This window comes from Gavialis gangeticus, unplaced genomic scaffold, assembly GCF_001723915.1.
Source record: "Gavialis gangeticus isolate Ggan-Ray unplaced genomic scaffold, GavGan_comp1, whole genome shotgun sequence".
NCBI lineage: Eukaryota > Metazoa > Chordata > Crocodylia > Gavialidae > Gavialis > Gavialis gangeticus.
This window is the reverse complement of record NW_017729011.1, coordinates 14,167,845-14,188,719: the sequence shown is the minus strand read 5'-3', so window position 1 is coordinate 14,188,719 and position 20,875 is coordinate 14,167,845. Positions and strand designations below refer to the sequence as shown.

Sequence of the window (20,875 nt, the reverse complement as noted above, 5' to 3'; positions counted from 1 at the left end):
CCTGCCCTGCCCTGTGCAGTCTGCCCCTGAGCCCAGGCCGAGCGAAGGGCTGGGATTTCGCGAGTGCAAGACGCAGCCGGTTGGCAGAGGCCGGGGCAGCTGATGTGGGGCTGGCTGCACTGGGCCGGAGGGCTCCCCAGCTTCCTCCTCTAACTTTTTCTTTGGAGTCCTGTTGATTTCTGTCACCTCCCGCCCAACCCAAGGCTGGGACATAGCCGCTCACAAAGGGCTCGGTGCTGCTGTAGAAAAAGTGTGTTTTGCACGACGGGATGTGTTGCAAATGACTTTAATCATGCAACTGAACATTGCATCGTCTTTTATGTGCCTAATTGGATAAGGTTGGGTTAGGAAGCGTGCAGTGGTCATGCGGGGCTCATTGCCTTAAAACTGCTCTGAGTCTTGTAGTGACAGTCTTATAAGCTGGGGCTCCTTGGTCCCTGCTGTCCTGCGTGATAGGCAGGGAAGAGAGTGGGTCTGTGGGATGGAGGGAAGCTGGGTTCTCTTCTGTGTGTGTTCATCACGTAGCCCAGCGCAGGCCTGCTCTACCTGCGGTCTCTGGTGTCATGCTTATGCCCAATAATCCACGTGCTTTGTAGCGGTGTCTAGGGGAGCTGTGCTTGGCGTAGCACCAAGTCAGAAGGGGGGGCCGTGTGTGGAAATGGGAGGGCAGGGGTTGTGATGCAGGGTGGGAAAATCTCTGTTCCCTCCAGCTCGTCCGAAGAAGCTGAGAGGTGGAACGTGCAGCCGATCTCTGCACTTCCCAGGAGGTACAGTATCCTGCCTTGTATAAATAGTCTCTTGTCACTGGCGGAGTGGGGCTTATGCTTTTTATAGCGGGGTGGTGCAGGCAGGTCTGGTTACAGGCTGAGGCAGAGCTGACAGTGCTGCAGAGGTCTTAAGAAAACCTGGGAAACAGCTTCTCTGCATGGGGTGTGCACAGACAGGGGGAGGCATTAATCAGCACCTGGCTGGGCTGTTGGGGGGTAGGTTGGGTCCCTCCCATGCTCTGGGTTGAGTTACCAGGGCTCATCTTATGATCCGAGCCCTTCCTGCTGGGGGAGGGTTGCCAGCCCTGATACCAGACATCACCCCCTCCATGCTGGAGTCAGCTGCCTGTCACGTTTTTTGGAATAGTTACAGGTCCTTTCTTTCACCAGTTTCTTCTCCCTTCCCGTCAGAGCTGAGACAATCTCTCGTTTGTTGTGATGGTCCTTTATTAGCTCTATTTTCCTGCACCTTTTCCCTCAAAACCAACTGGGGAAAACCAGGTTATGCTTTATATGCAAGAAAATAGGATCCCTGTGGGTCTAGAAACTTGGAAGGGGGGGTGGGTAGAGCCATGGCAATGTTAATTGCTGCAGCAGTTAACACTGCCACCGCTCCTTCCCCCTGCTGCCAGATTTGTGGGCCTGTGGGAAGCTGCCTCCCCAGCCATGTGATGGATCTGGCTGGTGTGTGGTCCTCGTGTGTGACCAGATTTCACAGCACTGACCCCTCGCACTGGATCCAGAGTTGCTGGCTGGGTCCAGCCCTGTGTGCTGCCTCTGGGGCTGCATGCCCAGCCTGAGACTGTGGTGAGCCTGGGACTACACACTGGCTCTGAGTCGTACTAGGGCCGAGTTGCGTTCAGCGCGTGGCCTTGGGTTCAGTCAGGTGCATGGCCCTGGAGCCAGTGCTTGGGGTCAGAATTGGCGTACGACTCCAGACCCAGTGTGCAGTCCTGGGCCTGGCACACTTGGTGAGTCCATGAGCCCAGTTGGCTCGTGGTGCTAGGAACAAGCTCGGCCCTGTGGTTGCTGCCGCTCATGTTGACCAAAGAGTTATTTTTCCCCACTTCAGATCCCCTTCACAGTCAAGGTGCATGCTGTGTATTGGAGTGTATGGAGTCTGCTGGGGACAAATTGTGGGCTGGGCATAAGGGGTGCATTGCAGCTCCCGCACTTCGTGTTTGAGGCTGGTGAGGAACCTTGAGTTCTGGGTCCTGCCCTTGCCCTGTGCTTCGTAAAAAGCAGTGGGGCAGGCACAAGGGTAGGGGCAGCATAGGGGAACCACAGCTCCCCCTCCAATGCAGCAGCTGCACTGGGAGACTTCGGGAGGAGGTGGGGCTGACGCCTGGCTCCGGGCTGGTTGCTGCGCTCGGTCCCAGGGCGTGTGAGCGAGCGCTGTACAACTGGGTGCATTAACCTATCAGGCCGTGTGACTTCTCTGAGCTCTGATGTGAGCTCAGTGCACTTGGCAGAGGGGACCAGGATCGTGCTGGCTTGCCGGGACTGCTGCTAGCACCCGCTCAGGTTGGGGCTTCCCTGCTGGGGACGGCTGGCGAAAGCCCTCGTTTACTCTGGGTGGAGATGACTTCTGAGAGGGACAGGATGGAGCCAGGCTTGGTGGGTGGCAGCACAGTGGTGGATATAGCTATTTTTCTGCCTGCATCAAGGTGCTGTCAGCTGAAAGGGGGGTTGGCTGGTAACATGACTGTCCCCAAACGGGAACAGCAGAAGTTGTTCTGTGCTGGGGACCTTGTGTTGGGTGAGGGCTGAGGGTGACTGACTGGCTGCACCCGTGACCACAGATGAGTAGAAGGGCTAACCTGAGCACTGGGGATTAGGCTGGCCTGGAGTGTCGCACTGTTGGCTTTTGCTGCTTCAGCTCTGCTGCTGCCCAGCCTGCCTTGCTCTGCTGTGCCCTGTCCTGAGGGCAGAGAGGCCAGTGCAAAGTGCTGACCTTACTTGTCTCCTTTCAGGATGCAATTCGGACCCTTAACACCCTCCAGACTAATGCTAGTTACCTGGAGCAGGTAAAGCGGGAGCGAGGAGACCCCCAGGTGCAGCTGGAGGCCATGAAAGGCTTTTTGGAGCGAAGCGGGTTGAAGGTAGGGGCTCCTCCGGAGATCCCATCCTGTCCCATCCCATCTCTTGTGGGGAGGAATAGGTGGAAGTGGGTGTTTGCCCTGGGCAGGCCTAGCTGTGAGCCCTCCCACTGTGCTGGTGCAGTGAGTGATGTGTAGGGACCAAGGTGTCCCACGTGCTCTGGCTTTCCTTTCACGGGCCGGTTAACCTCTGTCTGATAGATCGAAGACCTGGATCAACTGAACATCATCCACGTCACTGGGACAAAGGGCAAGGTAAAGTGGGGAGTGCATAGAGTGGGGCATGAGGCAGCCCAGGGATTGAAGCACTGGAGGGATGTGTGCAAGGGGATACGTGGGGAAGACCCTGGGGTAGGAGAACATGAGGGTGCTGGGGGGGAAGTGGGGGGCACTGAACTTGCTGCTGAGGTGAAAGTGTCTCCTGGTGTCTGACAGTCACGTGGTGCTTGGTTAGTGCATGGGGATTTTGGGACTTTGGGCTGCCTGGTGCTGAAGTCCTTTTCCTGGAGGCTTCAGTGGCCTGGGCACTGGGGCAGAGCCTCTCACCAGGAAGCAGCCCAGATCCAGTGGGCTATGGACTGGTCAGGTTCCCCAGCTAACTCTGCTGTCTCATCCTAGGGCTCAGCCTGTGCCTTCACAGAGCGCATCCTCCGAAACTATGGCCTCAAGACAGGTTTTTACAGGTGGGCATCGTAGCTGCTGTGAAGGGGGGCACCCAGACGTGGGATGGGGGTGTTGCCCTCGATCTCTGACCCTCTGCTTGTTCTCCTACTGCCCAGCTCCCCCCACCTGGTGCAGGTGCGTGAACGGATCCGCATCAATGGGCAGCCGATCAGCAAGGAGCTCTTCAGCAAGTACTTCTGGCAGGTGTACAACCGGCTAGAGGAGACCAAGGTGTGTGCAGGCCCCGGGGAAGGGGCCCCTGGGGCCAAGCCAGTAAGATCCTGCCCTGAGGGTGTCCCCTGCTGGACTTCAGAACAGAGTCTGTGCTGCAGGCCAGGGAAGGTCCAGCATCGCTGCTCGGGGCTGGTTTGTGGGGCACTGGGGTGGCTGTGGGAGCACTTTGAGGGCTTAGAACCAGAGATGCTGGTTGTGCTCTGCCTTGGCCTGCTTGGCCACCTGGGGCATGGTGCGTCCCCTCTCCCTGCCTGTGACCTGTGGACAGTGCTAGTGAGTGCCCAGCTATGAGGTATAATCAGGTCTCATCTCTAAACACCACCTGGGATCCTGGCTGAGCTGGGCCCTGCATGCTGCCTTCTTGTTACTGCCTCAGGAGCCAGCGGTGTTGGGCTGAGGCCTGGCTAGTCCCCAGGGTGTCTGACTGAGGAAGTGGAGCTGGGGTGATGCTGTTACCCTGGAGGCCCTTTCTGTAACCCTTCTGTCTGCTCCACAGGACCCTGCCCCTGCCAGCATGCCTGCCTACTTCCGCTTCCTCACCATCATGGCCTTCCATGTCTTCCTGCAGGAGAAGGTACGGTTTTGGCTTCTCCCCAGTGGGTGGGTTGCTGACGTGATAGGTCATGCCTTGGTCACTTGCAGGGGAGCAGCTGAGCCCCACGTGCTGATTGCCTGCAGCCATTATGGATTCCTAGGGTAGCCGTATGTGCCCAGCAGTTCGTATAATCTGGCTGCTGGAGCCCGGACCTACACCCCATTGCTGATGGCTCTTTCCTTCCCAATGTTGGGTCGGAGACCCTCAGGCCTCCCATCCCTTCCCCTTGGGCAGTTTCTTCCTTCCCTAACAGTTCCTGGGGCTCCTGCCACGTCTGCATTTTTTAGGGGGGCAGTGAGATTGAGCATGACCATGAGACCCTGGATCTGTGACTCAGGGTAATAGCCTTGGTACCACAGAAAGAGCCTGGGGACCCTCCTGTAACTTGAGGGGTGTATACGTATGGATCTGGTATTCTTGGCTTCATCCATGTGTGCACAGCTATCTGCCTGCCTGCATGTGTCCACTACTGTGAAGCCAGACACCTCGGGCCCAGTGTGTGAGAGATGTTTGTGTGTGCACCCAGGCTGAGAAATGTCTCTGGATTGGGAATCCCTGTACTGAAGGGGCTGCTGTGAGCACAGGCTAAAATATGCCCAGCTGCTTCCGGCTGGCTGTACTGCTTGGCCAGGCAGGGGCGTCTGGTGTGTGGAGGTTGTGTGTTGGGCAGTGCCTGGGGTCCTTCACTTGCTGTATGTAGGGCAGTGATGCAGCATATACCATACTCTCATCCTATCCAGGTGGACCTGGCAGTGGTGGAAGTTGGCATTGGAGGGGCCTACGATTGCACCAACATTGTCAGGTAGGTGCTCTTTGGGGCTGGCAGTGAGTGTGACACCAGTGTGACAGAAGCTTTAGGGGCAGGGGGTTTCTGCCTGGGGGCAGGACAAAATGAGTCCAACCTTCCTTCCCTAGTGGGTGTCAACAGTGAACTGGGCCCGAGAGAAGAGGTTGGTCAGTCCTGGGCCTCAGACAGCAAGGGGCTGAAGGCTTATGGTTGTGGCAGCAGTCATGATAAGGAGGCCTCCCCAGTGAAGTTACTGAGCAGTCATTGGGTGCTGGTAACTTCCAGTCACTCCTGGCTGTAAGCTTGGGTCCCAGAAGGCAACTGGCTCCTTGCCGAGCCAGTGAGCACCCCACCCCAGGTTGTGGGACAACAGCTGAGGTCATGGGGAGTGGGGGGACAGCCGGAGCCCTCAAGCTGGGTTCTCACTCTCTTTCTCTCTCTTGCCACCCCTTCCTCCCCTCACGTCACCAGGAAGCCGGTCGTGTGTGGAGTCTCTTCTCTGGGGATCGACCACACCAGCATCCTGGGGGACACCATTGAGAAGATTGCTTGGCAGAAAGGAGGCATCTTCAAGGTAGAACCTGCTGGCTTTGTTGGGGAGGGGCTGCTGTACCCGGGGGCAGTTGAGAGGGTGGTTCTGTGTCTGCCCGAATGAGCAAAGCCCATCCAGATTCCTGGTTCTGGCAGGACTCAGTCCCAGGTCATCTGGCTCTGCGCACTGAAAGGTGAAACTCCTGGCCGTGGAGATCAGCCCCAAGCCCTGCTGGTTACTTGCCAGGAGGGTGGGCTCTTGGAGGGAGAAGCTCCAAATCCTAGCAAAGACCACCTCTGAATTGGGCCCAGCTCGGGAGCCCGTCGCTGGAATCCAGGTGTCTCCCTAGGGTGGGCAAGATCTGGGCAGCTCACAAGCTATCTTGGCTTAAGGGTGTATGTATGTTGCTTGCAGCCTGGTGTGCCGGCGTTCACAGTGCTACAGCCGGAGCGGCCCCTGCAGGTGCTGAGGGACCGAGCCAGGGAGAGCCCGGTAAGATACGCCCTGCTCATACCTTCTTTGCACCCTGCCCCTGGAGCAGCAGCATCTCTGACTGCCCCAGCCTTGTTCTGAAACTCCTGCCTCTAGGTCCCCACATCCACATCTCTCAAGTGATGCTCATCCTCAGAGATGTCCTGCTGCTGTTGCTGGGCCCCATGCACTGGGGAGTCTCCCCTCTGCTCTCTCTGTAATGCAGGACCAGCTTGTACATGACAGTGGCTCAGCCTGGGTCCTTGCTGCCCCTGGGGGTTTGGACCCTGAGATCTTTTCCTGTACCTCTCTACTGAGCTGCTTTTGGTGGAGGGCCAGGCTCCTTGCTCTGGGTCCTAGCCAGTATAATTCCAACCCAAGGGGCCCATGTTTTGCTTGGGGCTGTTCTATCTTGCTCGACGTGTGCTGCTGGTGTTGACATCTAGGTGACTCTGCTAGAGAGGCAGACTCAGAAGCAAACATAACCTCTCTGGAGTATGAGCAGCTTCATCCTGGGGCCTGGTCTGCTTGGTCGCTCCTGCTGCTGCCAATCGCTGGCTGGCAAATGTTCGGCCAGCTCATAGAGCTGCCCAGGGCAGTGAGGTTTGCAGGGCAGCACTCACCCTTGCTCTGTCTCTGCATGTAGTGCCCTCTCTACCTGTGCCCAGACTTGGGTGCCTATGAAGAGGACAAAGCGTTCACGCTGGGCTTGGCAGGTGACCATCAGCGATCAAACGCCACCCTGGCTTTGCAGCTATCACGGATGTGGCTGGAGCAGCAGGGATACCAGGGTAAGGAGCACAGTCCCTGGCACGGAGCAGGGTGAGAGGTGTGGGGGCGGTCTGTAAGGGGTTCAGAACTGAGGAGGCCCCTCCTGGTGCTTCATGATATCTCATCCTTTCCTCTACTGCCCAGGCTGGGGCATTTCTCCCAAGGGATTCTGGGAGAGCTGCAATCTATGGACGCCTGAAGGGGTTTTGGTGGTTTAGCAAGAAGCAGTGGGGCTTGTTGCTTTGTGTGTTTGTCTAGCATGGGGCTTCTGGGCCAGATTTCTCACAGCCTGGCTCCTGGGGTACTGGCCTCAGACCGTGGATTCACCCTTGCGGCAGTGACCCTATTCTCAGGCCCCTGAAGATGTCTGTCTTGGCTTTTCCCTGCTGGGCTGGGCCTGTTGGGGTTTCTGATTAAGTGCTCTGGCTGGGAGCCCCTTGGCATCTGATCGGAGACCTTGAGGGGCTCTCTGCATTCCAGTAATTCTGGCTAGCAAATCTATCAGCTTGCTGGGAATTGAGCTTCGAGGCCACCCCATGGGTCAAGTTATGGATGCATTTGGAGAGCCTGGCAAGGGTCCCAGGTACTGGCTGGAATCCAGTGGCTGGCCAAGTGCGTGCTGCTGGTAGGAAGCTGTTGCAGGAACAAATGTGAAAGGCATAGAGGGGGTGTCTGATCAGGGATACATTATGGCTTTCCTTTCCTGGCAGGTATTGGGGAGCTGAAGGACTTGTGGCCAGGTGCAGAGCCACCAGGGAAAAAGCCTGTGCCCTTGGCACCTGTGTTCAGGCCCAGCATTGCCATGGTGCAGGGTAAGAATGGACCCTTTGCTCATGGTCCTGTGAGCCTCTGGGCTTGTATCTGCCCTTGACTTGAGCTAATGGGGGTTGGCCCAGAGCTGCTGCTCATTCAGAGATCACAAAACACGACAGTAAATAGCAGCTCGTGCGAGTCGTGCAGCCAAGGCCCCGGACTCTGACCCCACCGCCCTCCCTTGCTCGTGTTTTGATTGCACCAGGTTTTGTCTTTTCACACTCTGTTTTCATCGCTTTGAATTTAACCCTTGGAAACGGACGGGATAGTAGGGGCTTGGCTGGTGGTCTCCCTGGCCAGCAGAAGTGCAGCAAAATGCCTGGGACAGTCTGAAGCTGTAGTTGTGTGGTGCGCTGGCATTCGGGCCCAGAGTTGCACAGCCAAGGCCCTGGGCAAGGAGCAAGGGTTACGGGACTGAGCAAAACTCTTGCCCCCTGGCAGCCTCAGTCTGCCCTGGACACTTACTCTCTCTGCCCTGTGTTTTTGGGGGTGCTGGAGCTTTGGGGGACTGTGTTCAGTAGTTAATTTCTGATCCGTCTCCACCAGCTGTTCTTAGGCTGCTATAACCCAGTTGTCATGGGCCTGAGAGGAAGCTGGTAACTCGGGGAATGAGGCACCAGCTCTGTCTGAAGAGAGCATGATGGGAGGCAGGACCTGGCTGCTGGCCCCGCGTCACCCCCTCCTCCTCCCCCAATCCTCTCTTCCCCAGGTCTGCGGGACTCAGTGTGGCTGGGCCGTACCCAGGTGCTGCAGCACGGGCCAGTGACATGGTACATTGACGGGGCACACACCACCAGCAGCGTGCAGGCCTGTGTGCGCTGGTTCCATCAGGCTGCACTCAATGAGGAGAAGCCCGTGGAGTAAGGAGCTCAAGGAGGGGCCTGGGTAGGGGGCTGTCACATGCCGCATCCACAGCCACCAGGGTGGGGATGTGCGGGGAATCCTGCCGGGACGGTGCTTGCTGGAGTTTTTATAGGGTGAAAAGGAGAGGCGGCGTGTCGCCATGCCAAGGGCCAGCCGCATGAGCAGTGCTCTCCTCGTGGCCCTGACATTCTTTCCACTTCCCTCAGCTGGGGACTGGCGCCACCCGGGTCCAGTAGGTCATGCCTGGGGACCAAAGCGGGAGGGAATGGGGAAATGGCTGAGGCTTTGTCTCATCACCTGCACAGTTCTCAGGCGGAGACAGGAAAGGAGCCTCCTGCTTCTCGGAGGTGGCTTAGCCTGGCTGCGGGCCTCCTGTCACAAACTGGGTAGCAGCCAGTTCCTGGCAGCGAGGCCCTGGCACTGAGCAGGTCGCTCTCTTGTCTGCAGTGGCTCTGAGGTCCGAGTGCTTCTCTTCAACGCCACCGGAGACCGGGACACAGCGGCTTTGCTGAAGCTGCTGCTGGTGAGCTGGGGGGGCAGTGATGGAGACAAGCTTTTGGGAGAGGCACAATGCCAAGGCAGAAAGTGGCTTCGGGGCCATTGGGTGGAGGCAGCGTAGGTTTTAGCTGGGGGACTGGCTGGGCCTGATGGCTGTGGAGGGGAATGGGTTGTGTGGGGCCGGGGGACAGAGTGGCTATCTCCAATCCCCCCCAAGCAGGAATGGAGCAGTGGCTCCCAGGTTCTGTGGGGGTGTCTCGTCCCCTCCACCAAGCTTGGCAGCCTGGGGATTGCTTTCCCCTCTGCTTGGGCAAGTCCCGCTGGGTGCCACAAGGTGGTGCTAACCCCCCACATTTGCCCCACCTCTCCTCTCCCTCCCAGCCAGCACCCCCTGCAGATGCCCTCCCCCCACACTGCTCTGTGGAGCAGGAGGGGGCTGGTGCCAAGGCTGGAGTCCTGCAGGATTCCCTGCTTCTGGGAAGGGGCAAACTTACAGCTGTGGATGGGGGCTCTGCCCCTGTAGCCCCCATCGGCAGGCACTGAACCCAGGCGTCCTGGCTTGCAGGGCTCTGCTCAAGCTCTAGCTGGAGTTTCCCCTGTTGGGTTGTGACTGATGCTAAGCCAGTCGCTGTGGCCATTTCTGCACCAGGGATGAACGTCCCTCCTGCCCTCTCCTGCACAGCTGCCGCTGGCTGGACATGCCAGCCTGCCCCCAGCGCAACGTGCATCTCCCTGTGCTGACATTTGTCTCTTGTGCTCTAGCCTTGCCAGTTTGACTACGCTGTCTTCTGTCCCAACTTAACGGAGGTGTCTACGGTGGGGAATGCAGGTCAGTGCCAGGCCAGGCTGGGCTGTGCACTGCTTTGGACATCTGCACTGGAGCTGGCTCTGGTGCAGGACTGCCCTTGCTCCACACTGGTGTCTCCTGTATGTGTTCTGCACCCCCCAGAAGCCTGGGAGACCTGTGAAGGCATTCCCAGGCTGGGATGGGCCTGCGGGGTGGGGTCTGAGCTGGCTTCGTAGGGGTGATATTGGCCTTTCCAGACTGACACTCCTCTAAACTGAGACCCTCATGATGTACCTTGGGCTGGAGTTGGGTTTGCCAGCAGACTTGGATCTCTGGCCTGGTGCCTGGTCCTTTCCCAGTGTCTGTCTGCTTCCCTTAGTGGGATGGTAGTAGGGCAGAGGTGTCCATGCAGCTGCTGTGGGCCCTGCCTTATTCTCTTCTTCCTTGCAGACCAGCAGAACTTCACGGTCACGCTGGAGAACGTGCTGACCCGCTGCCTGGAGAACCAGAAGAAGTGGAACCAGCTGATGGAGGAGAAGGTGGGCCAGGACCTCTGGCTGTCTGCCCCCTTGGTGGTGGAGGGGGTTGGTGGGCGGCTGAAGCCAGACCCCCTGCGCAGCCCCCTGCTCCTTGTGCCCTCTGTGGAGCGCCCTCTCAATGCCAACTCGCTGGTGTTCCCCTGCATCTCCCATGCCCTGCAGTGGATCACCCAGGGCAGGGACCCGCTCTTCCAGATGCCTGCCTCCAAGGGCCTCCATCTGCACCCTGTGGCTAGCACTGGTGCCGTCTTGCTCAAGGAAGCCACCGTCATCCGTGTGCTGGTCACAGGAAGCCTGCACCTGGTGGGTGGGGTCTTGAAGCTGCTTGACCAGTCACTCTCGCAATAGAGACTGCTGGGGTGGTGCCTCTGCCCTGCCCTTCGTTGTTTACTTGAATATTCCTTGGCACCTTGTTCCAGCCACTCCAGGGATGCTGGTGACCAGGCCTCAGCCCTGGGGTAGAAGGGGCAGGCTTGGGCCAGCCTCTGGGATCTGAGCCACCTCCTTGCTGTGTGGTCCTCCCTCTAGGCAAATCCTTTTGCCCCAAGAACAGCAGGACCTGCCCCTAGGGCTGGGGTTGGCACCCCTGACTTCCACAGCCCAGGACTGGGGTTTTCATGCTCAGCCCTTGCTTGCTGAAGTGAAATCCGTGCCCTCGGCAGATCCAGCCTCCCCTGGGAGCGGGCTCTGGTTTGGAGACCCAAGTGCTGGATCCCTCCTGCCTCAAGGCACCTGAGGGGGCAGGCCCTTGTCTGCCAGTCTTGTCACCGCTGCTCTTCGCAGTTTGCTGGCAGGTCTGTGCTTCTGCCCTCCCAGGAACCAAGAGCCACTGGCTCTCAACCGCTCCTTCCCCAGCTTGCCCAAGCAGGTGCAGGCTGGTAGCAGTCTGTCCCTGTCTTCTGGGACCAACCCCACCCCACTTCCTCCCCACCCACTCCAGCTCTGGGCAGCAGGTGGGGAAAGGAGCTGATTGGGGTATGTTTGTCTGCTTTTCCATGCTGGACACTGAACCTTGGGACGATGGAGAGTGCTCCTTACTAAAAAGCAGGAGTGTGGAGGGAAACTCCCTGGGAGGGGGTGTTGGCACCCCCAGCTGGCACGTGGCCCTCAGTGTGGGGCACTTGCCACAGTAGGCTGTGCTGGGCCAGCCCTGCCACCACTGCCTGATGCTTAGGGGGTCCCCCCCACCCATCCTTAGTGCCTTTGTCTCCTCCCTGGATTCCCCTCCCTGCAGTCTGAGCCTAGCTCAGACCCTATAGGGGCTCTGCAGAGGCCCTTAGTGCCACTGTGTGTCTTAGGCTTAGAGCTGCTTGGGGACTGGCCTTGTTCCTACCCATGGTGGGGGTGTTGTGCAGCAGGCCTACCTCCCCCCAGGCGAGCCCCATTCCTGGTGGGATTTGTGTGCTGGCATCAGGCTCTGTGCTGGCATCTAACCCTCCCCTCCTTCCCAGTGCAGGGCAGTGTGGTGCGAGGGCGGCTCTGGAGGCAGTGTGCTGGGTGGGTGCTGACCCTGCTGGCGCCCCGGAGGGGTGGGAAGGGCCTTCACTGTCTCCGCTGGGCAATAAATATGACCAGGGGCTCTGGTCTGTGTGGGGGTGGGCTTGGGAAGGGGCCAGACTGCCCTTGCAGCTTAGGAGCCTGCCTGCTTTCCGGGCCTTGTGCAGTCTGCATTGTTCGAGCAGGGGCTGGCTGGCTGCCTGGAGCCCAGGTTGACCTGTGCTGGGGCAGGCAGTGGCTGCAGGGAGTGCTGGCTTGGAGGAGCTGAGCTACATCTCTCTGGGGCAGAGATTGCAAAGCTGGAGGCTGAGCACTGCTCTGTGTCCCCACAGCATCACTTGGGCTCCCCCGGGGGCACGGCCTATGCTAAAACTGCTGCGGTCAGGCGCTGAGCTCAGTCTCCCATAGAGATCAGAGGAACTTGGCCTCTGGGCATGGGGCAGTAGTGCTACAGCTGCCCTAGACTGGACAAGATGTTGGATGGGGCAAAGCATGTTACCAGGGCCTGCACTGGCAGGCCTGTGTGAGAGCATGTGGGGGGGGCACGCAAAGTGCTACAGTGTGTGTGTCTGCCGCTGTGGTGCCCAGCTGAACTAACTGCAGCACATCTTGAATCCGTGACCAGCAGAGATGTCTGTGCACTCAACTGTGCAGGGGCTGACGGCCCAGTTTGGACGTAGGATGGATCAGGGAATGGACCATGCAGTTGCACTCGTTTGCTCTTGTGGCTAAGTGTGATGCTGGCTATCTGCTTCTCAGGGTACTGTCTTTGATTGCAGCCAGCCTGGCCCAGCTTGTCATTGGGCTGTGTGTGGAGACTGGTGGAGCTGGCACTGGGGGGGGTCTAATGGGCCAAACTGGCCTAGATGTGTTCCCAGTGTGCTGTTACATCAGCTTTTCCTTGACAGTTCAGCACTGTCTTGGCAGCAAGGGCCTGCAAAGGCTGCTAGAACTGAAGATTTCCCTGTTAGCTGTGCAGGGAGGTGGCTTTCCTGGTGGTCCATGCTGCTGCCTGTTGCTGCTGCACTGGCTGTACTGGGAGCTGGGCTGTTTGGCCCTGGGTGGCCCTCATCCCCCAGTGCCGTATGGCTCTGTGCTGAAGCCGCCCGTGGCTCAGATCCAGCTGTCTGTCTCTGGGCATGTGCCCAGGCCTCTGACCACCCCCCTAGTTGTGATGGATCAAACTGCTACAATCCCGGGGACCAGTGTGCCAAACTGCCTGTCAGCTGTGACAGGCTCCTGTCCCTTGCCATGGTGTCCTGGTGCCACCACATATTCGCCCCCTCCCCTTCAGCTCCATAGTAACAAGCTGCCAACACATGGGGCTTCCTGCGCTGCACCCTCCCCTGCCCTTGTGGGACGCGATTAGGACATTTGTCATCTGAGCTAATTCTTTTGACCCGAGCCCACCTGCTCCTCCCGTTTAGGAACAACGTTCAGGTCTACTCCCCTCGTAGACCTCTGCATTGGAGCAGAGCAGGGCCTATAGGCACTAGCATAGTACCAAGAGCAGTTCTCACCTGGGCCCTGGCCCAACAGTATTGGTAGTGTAGTGTGACCTAGTAAAGGGCTGTTACATACAGGATAGATCACAAGCACTGTGCAGCAATTGGTGCCGTCTTCTCTATGGGAGATGCTCAGTGCTGCCTACAGTGGCTGTGAGAGAAAATACCTGCTCTGGCTGGAGGTTCGGAAGGACAAAGGAGGGAGGCAGTAAAGAGCAGGGGCTGTCTTTGCACAGCTGCTCTGAAGGGACACCAAAGGCCAGAGCACCCTGGTTCGAGCCTCAGTTTGTGCATAGCAGCTAAGAGTTTCAGAGCTGAACATAACTGTTACAGATGGTTTGGGTGAAAATTGCAGGCTCCTGCCTGAGCTCGAGAGTTGTGAAAGCAGAGTCATGGCATGGCCAAGCCACCAGTGGCCGCTGAATTGAACTGTTGATGGATGCAATAAATGTCTGGCTCTGAGGAGCTGTGTGCTGTGTTTTAATTGGGGGGCAAGGGCGGGAGCTGGCACGGGGCAGCCTAGTTGGCATGGCACACCTTCCCTTCCACTCCCCCCACTCCAGGGGCAAAGAAAGGGCTCCCATGTGGGGAGATGTGTGGTGGGGGTAGAGTAGCCCCACCAGCCTCTCAACCTTCAGAGCAGGATCTTGCAAGTTACTCGGGTGCTTGCAGCAGGGCGTCATGTCCTAGAGCTTTGCTGCTGAGCTGTGGGCTGGAAGCTGGGCATGACGGGAGCGAGTTCGGGTTTTAATGAAAACCTTTTAAAGACATTTAATTCCTAAGACTCCACCCGCTGATTCCCAGCCCCAGAGCAGAGCGTTGGGGGACTAATTATGCCCCATGACTGGCTGAGATTCAAAATCTGAATTGCTCCCTGCTCAGTTGCTAAATGGAAACGTGCTCTCTGTCTCCAGGAGGGGCAGCAGGGTGTTAATTAAAAGGAAGTTGTAAAGTCCCTGGGAGCAGAGACGGAGGCCGTACCCGGCACTCGGCTGCGAGGCAAAGGGGAAGTGTCCTATCCTTGCTGCTGTGGGAGCCAGGTCTGGCTGGGGTTAGGCAGAGTATTGATGGGGGTGTCTGGGAGTGGAGCTGTGGGATTGGCAGGCGCAGTGGGTGCCTGCCTGTGGGTGATGGCTATCAGTCAATTCTGGACTAGGGTCCCAGCTGCCTCCGGGCAGGTGCTGGCTTGGTGCGCATCTGCCTGCAGGTGTTTCCTGCAGCGTGCAGCCAAGGCATGTTTCTTCCTGGCTTTGCTCCCCTGGGCCCTGTGACCCTTTCTAGGACACTGGGCAGGCATGGAGCAGGGAGAGCCTGGGAGCCCCAAGGCAGCTCATCTTGGTAGTTCAGCAGGGTGGTGCAGGCTCCTGGAGACTGCTTGCTGGGGATTTTTGAGTCCCACTGGTTCTGCAAGGCCTTAAGAGTTGGGGCCAGAAGGAGCTGCCCTAAGGCAGGATCCAGCCTTGGTTTTCTTGGTGATTGCAGGTGTCAGTGCCTGGGTTAAAACTCCTGGTTCCCCACTGATGGGAAGGAGCCAAGGACCCGGAGCAGTATGGCTGTGGTCACAGGAGATTGCACCAACTCCTGTCCTTGGGACAGGAGATTGCCAGGCCCCATGAAACTCGGCTTTAGTGGCTGCCCAGTGAAAGGCATGAGGCAGGAAGAAGCCCCGTGGCTGCCCCAGTGCAGTGGTGCCTGCTGTCCCTTGTGCTCTAGTACCTGGCTCCTTGCTCCCTTTTAGCACCATGTGGGCCTGTGTAAAGCGAAGCAGCATAAGCAAGCTGATGGGCACAGCGATGGGAGCTCCTACTGTGCTGTGCCGGGGCTGGAGCTCTGCATGCTGAAACGAGAGAGCTGGAGGTCCCAGCAGAGCAAGGCTGCCCCTTCTCCATGCTCTGCCCTGCTCTCAGATGTGGGGGACTAGGATTTGGGAGGTTTTCCCTGTCCCCCCTCCCTCACCTTTTGGAGGCAGGGAACAGAACAGCAGATACTGTCAAGGAGCCATCTCGCATGAACAGCCACGGGGGAGGCAGAACAGGGCTCGGTACCAGTAGACGTGCCCTGAGGGGCTGTGTCCTCATGCTGCTTTCCCATGCCCTAGAAGGGCCAGAGGTGCCTTGAATCAAGGCTGCACAGAACTGTTATGAATTGTATTTATTACGGTGGTGCTCGAGACCCGAGCACGTCCAGCCCCGCTGGCCAGGGGCAGTGCAGACAGCAGCAGACAAGCCCTGCCCCAAGGAGCGCACAGGCTATGTAGACAAGGTGGGTGCAGGGTAGAGGATGATACACTGTCCTTATTTCCTGCTTGCTCCCTGCAGGTGAGATGGCCCCAGCCACAGGCAGCTCTGGCCTGATCTTTCCCTGCTCTCCTCTAGGTTATGTGCTAGGCAAGGAGGTTGCTACCTTGTGGGCTCTGGTTTGCCTTGCCCCCCTGCAACACCAGAGGGGCCATTAGGCTGCCACGTGGATGGCTGAGGGCAGGGGCTGATGGGACGGTTAGGCACAAGCACAGAGCGCAGAGCTGGGGGGCTGGGACCAGCAGCTCCAAACAAGCCCTGTAGCATCACCCCCTTCTGTGAGATCCCCAAGGAGCAGCTTCCAGCCCCTGGGCCTGATGGATCGAGCGAGGCCGCTTGTGCTCAGCCCCTAGCTCCAGTTTGGAGCAATTGGCCTTTCTTTGGCAGATGGTGCCTCTGGGACCCGAGGAGGCTTGTTGCTGTGCCACTCACCAGCATCTCAGCCTCTGGCCCGGGGGGAGCCCTTAGTGAGCAGTTGTTAACACACATGCCATTCTCCTGGGGGTTGGGGGAAGGCTACTTGGGTGCCTTCCCCCATCAGCTTTAGCTGATGGCCTGAAATCACCATTGCTTGCAGCTTGCGAGTTGCCTGCCAGAGGCCTTTGTGAAGCCAGAAGCTAGTCACAGGGGACTTGAACTGGCTTTGCTTGTCCGGTGCTGCTGCTCCAGGCGGGAGGCCTGGCCTGAGCTGTCTTGATTGCTGTTTGCACAGCTGCCCTTGCGCAATGCAAAGAGAAGCCAAACAAAGCATCTTCCTCTCGCACGGAGTTTGTTCCCCTTGTGCCTTGGCAAGGATAGGTCCCCTGGGCCCTTCCATCTGGGCTTCTTCCATCTGGGCTGAACTGGGGGCTTCAGCACACGCAGGGCCAGGCTGGGACGGAAGCCATAAATAAGAACAAAAGTGGAGGTGCTGGTTGCAGCCTTTCCATGGACTTCCTCCACAGCTGAAAGGGGCTCTGCAGGGCTGGGACCAGGCACTGGTAACCCAACAAGAGCTACCTGTATCCAGGAACAGTGGCAGCCTAGTGCAGCGCGAATGTGGCATTGACCGAATCGGAGCTGTAAGCGGCGGAGCTGCCTGGGCTCAGACACGCTCCCTCCCACGGGGACAGGGTTCCTTGGCCAGCTTTGGACTTAACGGCCTAGGCTGCCCTAGCGTGGCCACCCCTGCCATGAGGCAAGGGCTTGAGACCAAGGTGGAGCCATATTTCGAGGCCAAGAGCCCATAACTCGCTGCCAACTGCTCCAAGTCCCATGTCACCTCCTTGGTCAACAGCTCAAATCCCACCTTCAGACTGCACGTTTCTGATTTGGGTATCTGGCACACAGCCATGACGGCCCAGTCTGGAGCCACGGCCGGCCACTTAAAGAGCAACGAACCCTGGTGGCACCATTTTCTGTTGCAGTGGCTCAGTTCTCATCTCGGCCCTGAGGTATGCCTGCTGCCCCGTTCCACACTTCCCTTTCCCCCCTGCCCAAGCCTGGTGCTAGGGCTGTCTGCCACACTTCGCTATATTTGCTCAATTGGTTTGGACATAGCTTTTCTCCTGTCCTTCCCGAGATGCCAGCCCCTGCTCAGGGGCCTGAGGCATTTGGAGAGGACAAAAAAACCCAAACCTGTTACACGGGTGAGTCTTACATTGCTAACTGACAAGACTATGCTGAGGCTAACGCACAGCATGCCTGCTGTATACGCTGGATAGGTTTCTATATATATATTTATATACATACAGTAGCTATGGGGGGATGTCAGATCCCCAGAGGTCCAGGACTTCCTGTGGCCAAGCCCATACCCTTCTTTCTCAGTCCCAGCCACAGATGCAGGGCCGTGAGCCTGGCTGGGAACTGAGGTGCTTTGCCCCCAGCCCTAGCATCTTCTTCCAGGGCTGGGCAGGAATGTCTTCCCCCTGCCTCCACCAGAGCTGTGCCAGCCCCTGCTGCCTCCCCTGCAGGTGTGTGGGGCTTGGGGGCTGGCGTACTTTGGTTGTCGCTGTGGGTTGGCAAAGGGAGTAGTCAGGACAATTCTTGGGGTGTTTCTGCTTGACCGAAATGCTGGCTCCTGAGCTCACTTTGTGCCAGGCTGTTCCCTGAGGAAGGGCAGGGCTCAGGGTGGTGCAGGGGCTCTGGGGAGCAAACATAACCATTCAATGACTGCATGAGCTGAATGCACAGCCAGGCTGTGCAGACAAGGTCATCGAGGGAGGTGGGGCAGGGCCACCACAATGGAGCCCGTCTCTTCTGCTTTGTGACTTCAGAGCTAGCCCAGGGCAGCAAGTGAGCACCAGTCAGTGCTCTTGGGACAGGGGCTGGGCAGTGGCACTGAGCTGGGTTCACCACTAGCCTAAAGGACCAGTCTCAGGGCAAGGGGAGAGCTGGCCTGGAGGCTCCAGGAGCACATTTAGAGCCTGCGGACAGCGCTGGCAGCCCAACCTGGACTTCCAGCCAAGCCCTGCATGTGCCGTTGGTAGCTTCCTTCTTTTGGTGGTGCTCTGATGGGCCACCTGCCGCTCCAGGGTTGTCTGGGGGTAGGGGGGGGTTGATTTCAGCAGCTTCTCCCAGCGGCAGGTGGTGGGATGGGCAGTAAACCACAGCTCCTCAGTCTCTTGGTCCCTAGAGTTCCCTGCTGCCCGGCTCAGGGGTCTCAGCTGGTCGGGGCTCTGGTGTGGTCCATGGTGGGGGGATCCCCTGCCAGCCCCTCCTGGGCAGGGGGTCCCTGCAGGCTGCTGGCTATGCCATGCTGCTGTTGGAGCATGGTGTGCTCTGGGTGCTGCCAATGCTGTGGCTGGTGCTGCTGCTTTCGGAGGCAGGTGGGTTCACAGAGACTGGCTGCATTTTGGCTGTGGGACCTGGAGCATATCACAAGGCAGAAGCATAGAAAACATGAGGGAGGGAACAGGGGGTTTTTCTTCACCCTTAGAAAAGTCTCGGAAAACTCCTGGCTGCCGGCTGGGTGACTGATGACAAGGCACAGCCAGCCTGTGGCAGCTCATTCCAGCCTTGACCTCTTGGGGCCCAGCTAAGCCAATTGTCTCCTTGTTTTCCCTGGCACCGGCCTTTCCTCACAGAGATAAAACCAATCATCCTGTCCCCGCATCCAGGGCCCAGCTGACGCATTCAGGATGAAGGCCTGCCTCATTGTATTGGCCTGGCTCTATCGCTACTGGTGCCTTCTGGAGATAAACTCTGGGAACCAGGGGAAGCTTGGAGCAGCCTCCCGGGTCCTGGGGAAAAGGAGCAGGGCTCCTTCTGCAGTGTGGGAGCATTGGAGGGAATGGGGAGGGAGCAGTGCTCTGACCTTTTACTGGCCAAGAGTTGCAATCCCATGAGACCAAAGCACAGCAAGGCCTTGGGGTTGCCAGTGCTGCTATCGGTTCCAGCTGGAGGCCTCAGGAAGATGAGCCAGATGGATTTTAACAGCCTGACAGTATTTTCCATGGCATGCAGCACTGGGCCGGATGTGCTAGCTGGGGGCCTGGCCCTAGTGCCTCCCTTGAGGAGCAGAGCTGTTGCATGGAGCCAGCTGCAGGTTCCTCGGGCCTTGGAGCAGGTCTGAGCCTGGAGTGGGCTACATACAGAGGAGCCTGAGTGAGGGAAACCTTGGCTTGGGGCAGGGGCAAGAGGCTGGTCCCCGTGAGCTGTCTCGGGCTCAGGTGGGGAGGCCTGTGGAGCAGCCCAGCCTGGGACCTGGCTCGGCGAGCAGGTGTAACAGGTACTCACGGGTGTGAGAATAAATGTACCAGAGCGCGGCGGTGAGCAGAGCGCCGATCAGGAAGGCTCCGAAGGTGATGCCCAGAACTGCTCCCATCCCTAGACCTGGATCTGGTGGGATACAAGCAGTCATCAGTAAGGAGCTGCAGACACCCTGGTCCCAACACTATCGCCCTGTGCCCAGGTGCCCTTCCCTCCCTGGGGCATCCAGCACAAGACGCCTTTGTCATTTCCATGCCCAGTCCCGCTGTGCCATGCAGCCCCATCTGCCTGCTCCCCAGTGTGGCCCAGGAGAGGAGAGACGAGAAGGCCCAGTGGGGGGAAGCAGACAGCCAAAGCACAGCCTGGTTGAGCCAGAGCAGGACGAGTCTTGCCCAGGGCTGGGGGGCAGTCTGGCTACGTGCGGACTTTGCTGCCTGGCAGGAGAGAAGCTTCCCAGTGTTGCAATGCTTTGGTGCGGACAGGAGTGTGGCAGCCACATGCCACCGCTGCGCCAAACCCTCACTGCCACACGTCACAGCCCACCCCAAGCACAGGATGACCAAGCCCAGCTGGTGCCCGCTGCCATGGGCTCTGAGTGCTGGTCCCCCCGCGTGCACCTCGGCTCCCCTGCCCTATAGCTGAAGGGACAAGGTAGCGACTGCTTCAGGTCTCTTTTGATTCATGACAAATCCTCAGACTTGTCTCTAAAACAAGTCTCAGGACTGTCCAATCCCCAACTCCCCACAAACTAAAAAAAAAGCTGGCAGCTTTCAGCAGCACAGCTTGCTCTGGCTAAGCCCAGTGGCTGCTCCCAGCAAAGTGCCAGGGGACAGGAGACACATGTCTGCGATGTGCAGCACGGGGCCCAGCCAGGGCAAACTCATGTCCAAAGCCTTTCCTTGCTTTGTTGGGCTGCTGTCCTGGGGGAGCAGAGCAAACAGAGGCAGGAAGAGGCGGTCAAGGTGGGAGGAAAGCAGGAAATCATCCTGGCTGGGATGGGACTGTGGAAGCAGGGTTGTGTTGCCTGGAAAGATGGGCTTGGGAGGGGGTGTGGGGCTGACCGGAAACACCGCCACGCTCCCTCGCAGAGTAGCTGCAAAAGCCATCACTACTGTGTGGAGGCAGCAGCTGGACACTGGTGGGGTAAGGCTGGGTGCGGGCCTGGCTAGTGGAGCAGGACCCCCTCAGTGGGGCATCCTGCATCCCTGATCTTAGCCAGGATTTCAGGCTGAAATCACCTGCCCGTGCCCATCAGCACTTGTCATCTACTTTGTTGGTGACAGGCCTATGCCAGATGCAGGTCACACTCAGACCCAGTCCCTGAAGGCTCCCTAGTGGCTGCATCTTCCTCTGCCAGGAGCTATGTGCTGCGTGGCGGTCCCAGACCAAGGGACAGGGCCTCACAATCAGGGGCAGGGGGTCTTAGCAAGAATCGCCAAGTATATTTTATATACTGGGGTGGGTGG

The 20,875-nt window shown here is 58.4% G+C and overlaps 2 protein-coding genes across 4 annotated transcripts in view; one reads left to right on the top strand and one right to left on the bottom strand.

The window, feature by feature from the left end:
- Positions 1-13,884, top strand: part of FPGS (folylpolyglutamate synthase) — a 27,965-nt gene extending 14,081 nt beyond the window's left edge. For 2 of the 3 annotated variants that reach the window (XM_019510550.1, XM_019510548.1), the window contains 14 exons: positions 2,741-2,869; positions 3,068-3,121; positions 3,485-3,549; positions 3,646-3,760; positions 4,260-4,337; positions 5,099-5,160; positions 5,617-5,719; positions 6,092-6,169; positions 6,795-6,939; positions 7,630-7,731; positions 8,442-8,592; positions 9,044-9,119; positions 9,857-9,923; positions 10,332-13,884. In XM_019510550.1, coding sequence (XP_019366095.1) covers positions 2,741-2,869; positions 3,068-3,121; positions 3,485-3,549; positions 3,646-3,760; positions 4,260-4,337; positions 5,099-5,160; positions 5,617-5,719; positions 6,092-6,169; positions 6,795-6,939; positions 7,630-7,731; positions 8,442-8,592; positions 9,044-9,119; positions 9,857-9,923; positions 10,332-10,768 — 1,662 coding nt within the window. In that variant the 3' untranslated portion in view covers positions 10,769-13,884. Of the gene's footprint in view, positions 1-1,662; positions 2,385-2,740; positions 2,870-3,067; positions 3,122-3,484; positions 3,550-3,645; positions 3,761-4,259; positions 4,338-5,098; positions 5,161-5,616; positions 5,720-6,091; positions 6,170-6,794; positions 6,940-7,629; positions 7,732-8,441; positions 8,593-9,043; positions 9,120-9,856; positions 9,924-10,331 lie in introns of those variants that run through there. The other variant, XM_019510549.1, reaches the window with a different exon arrangement.
- Positions 13,885-15,558: 1,674 nt separating this feature from the next.
- The window catches only part of ENG (endoglin), a 49,328-nt gene continuing 44,011 nt past the window's right edge, over positions 15,559-20,875 (bottom strand). Inside the window, exons 14-15 of the mRNA XM_019510547.1 lie at positions 19,437-19,538; positions 15,559-18,565 (exon numbers count right to left, since the gene is read on the bottom strand). Coding sequence (XP_019366092.1) covers positions 18,447-18,565; positions 19,437-19,538 — 221 coding nt within the window. The 3' untranslated portion in view covers positions 15,559-18,446. The remainder of the gene's footprint in view (positions 18,566-19,436; positions 19,539-20,875) is intronic.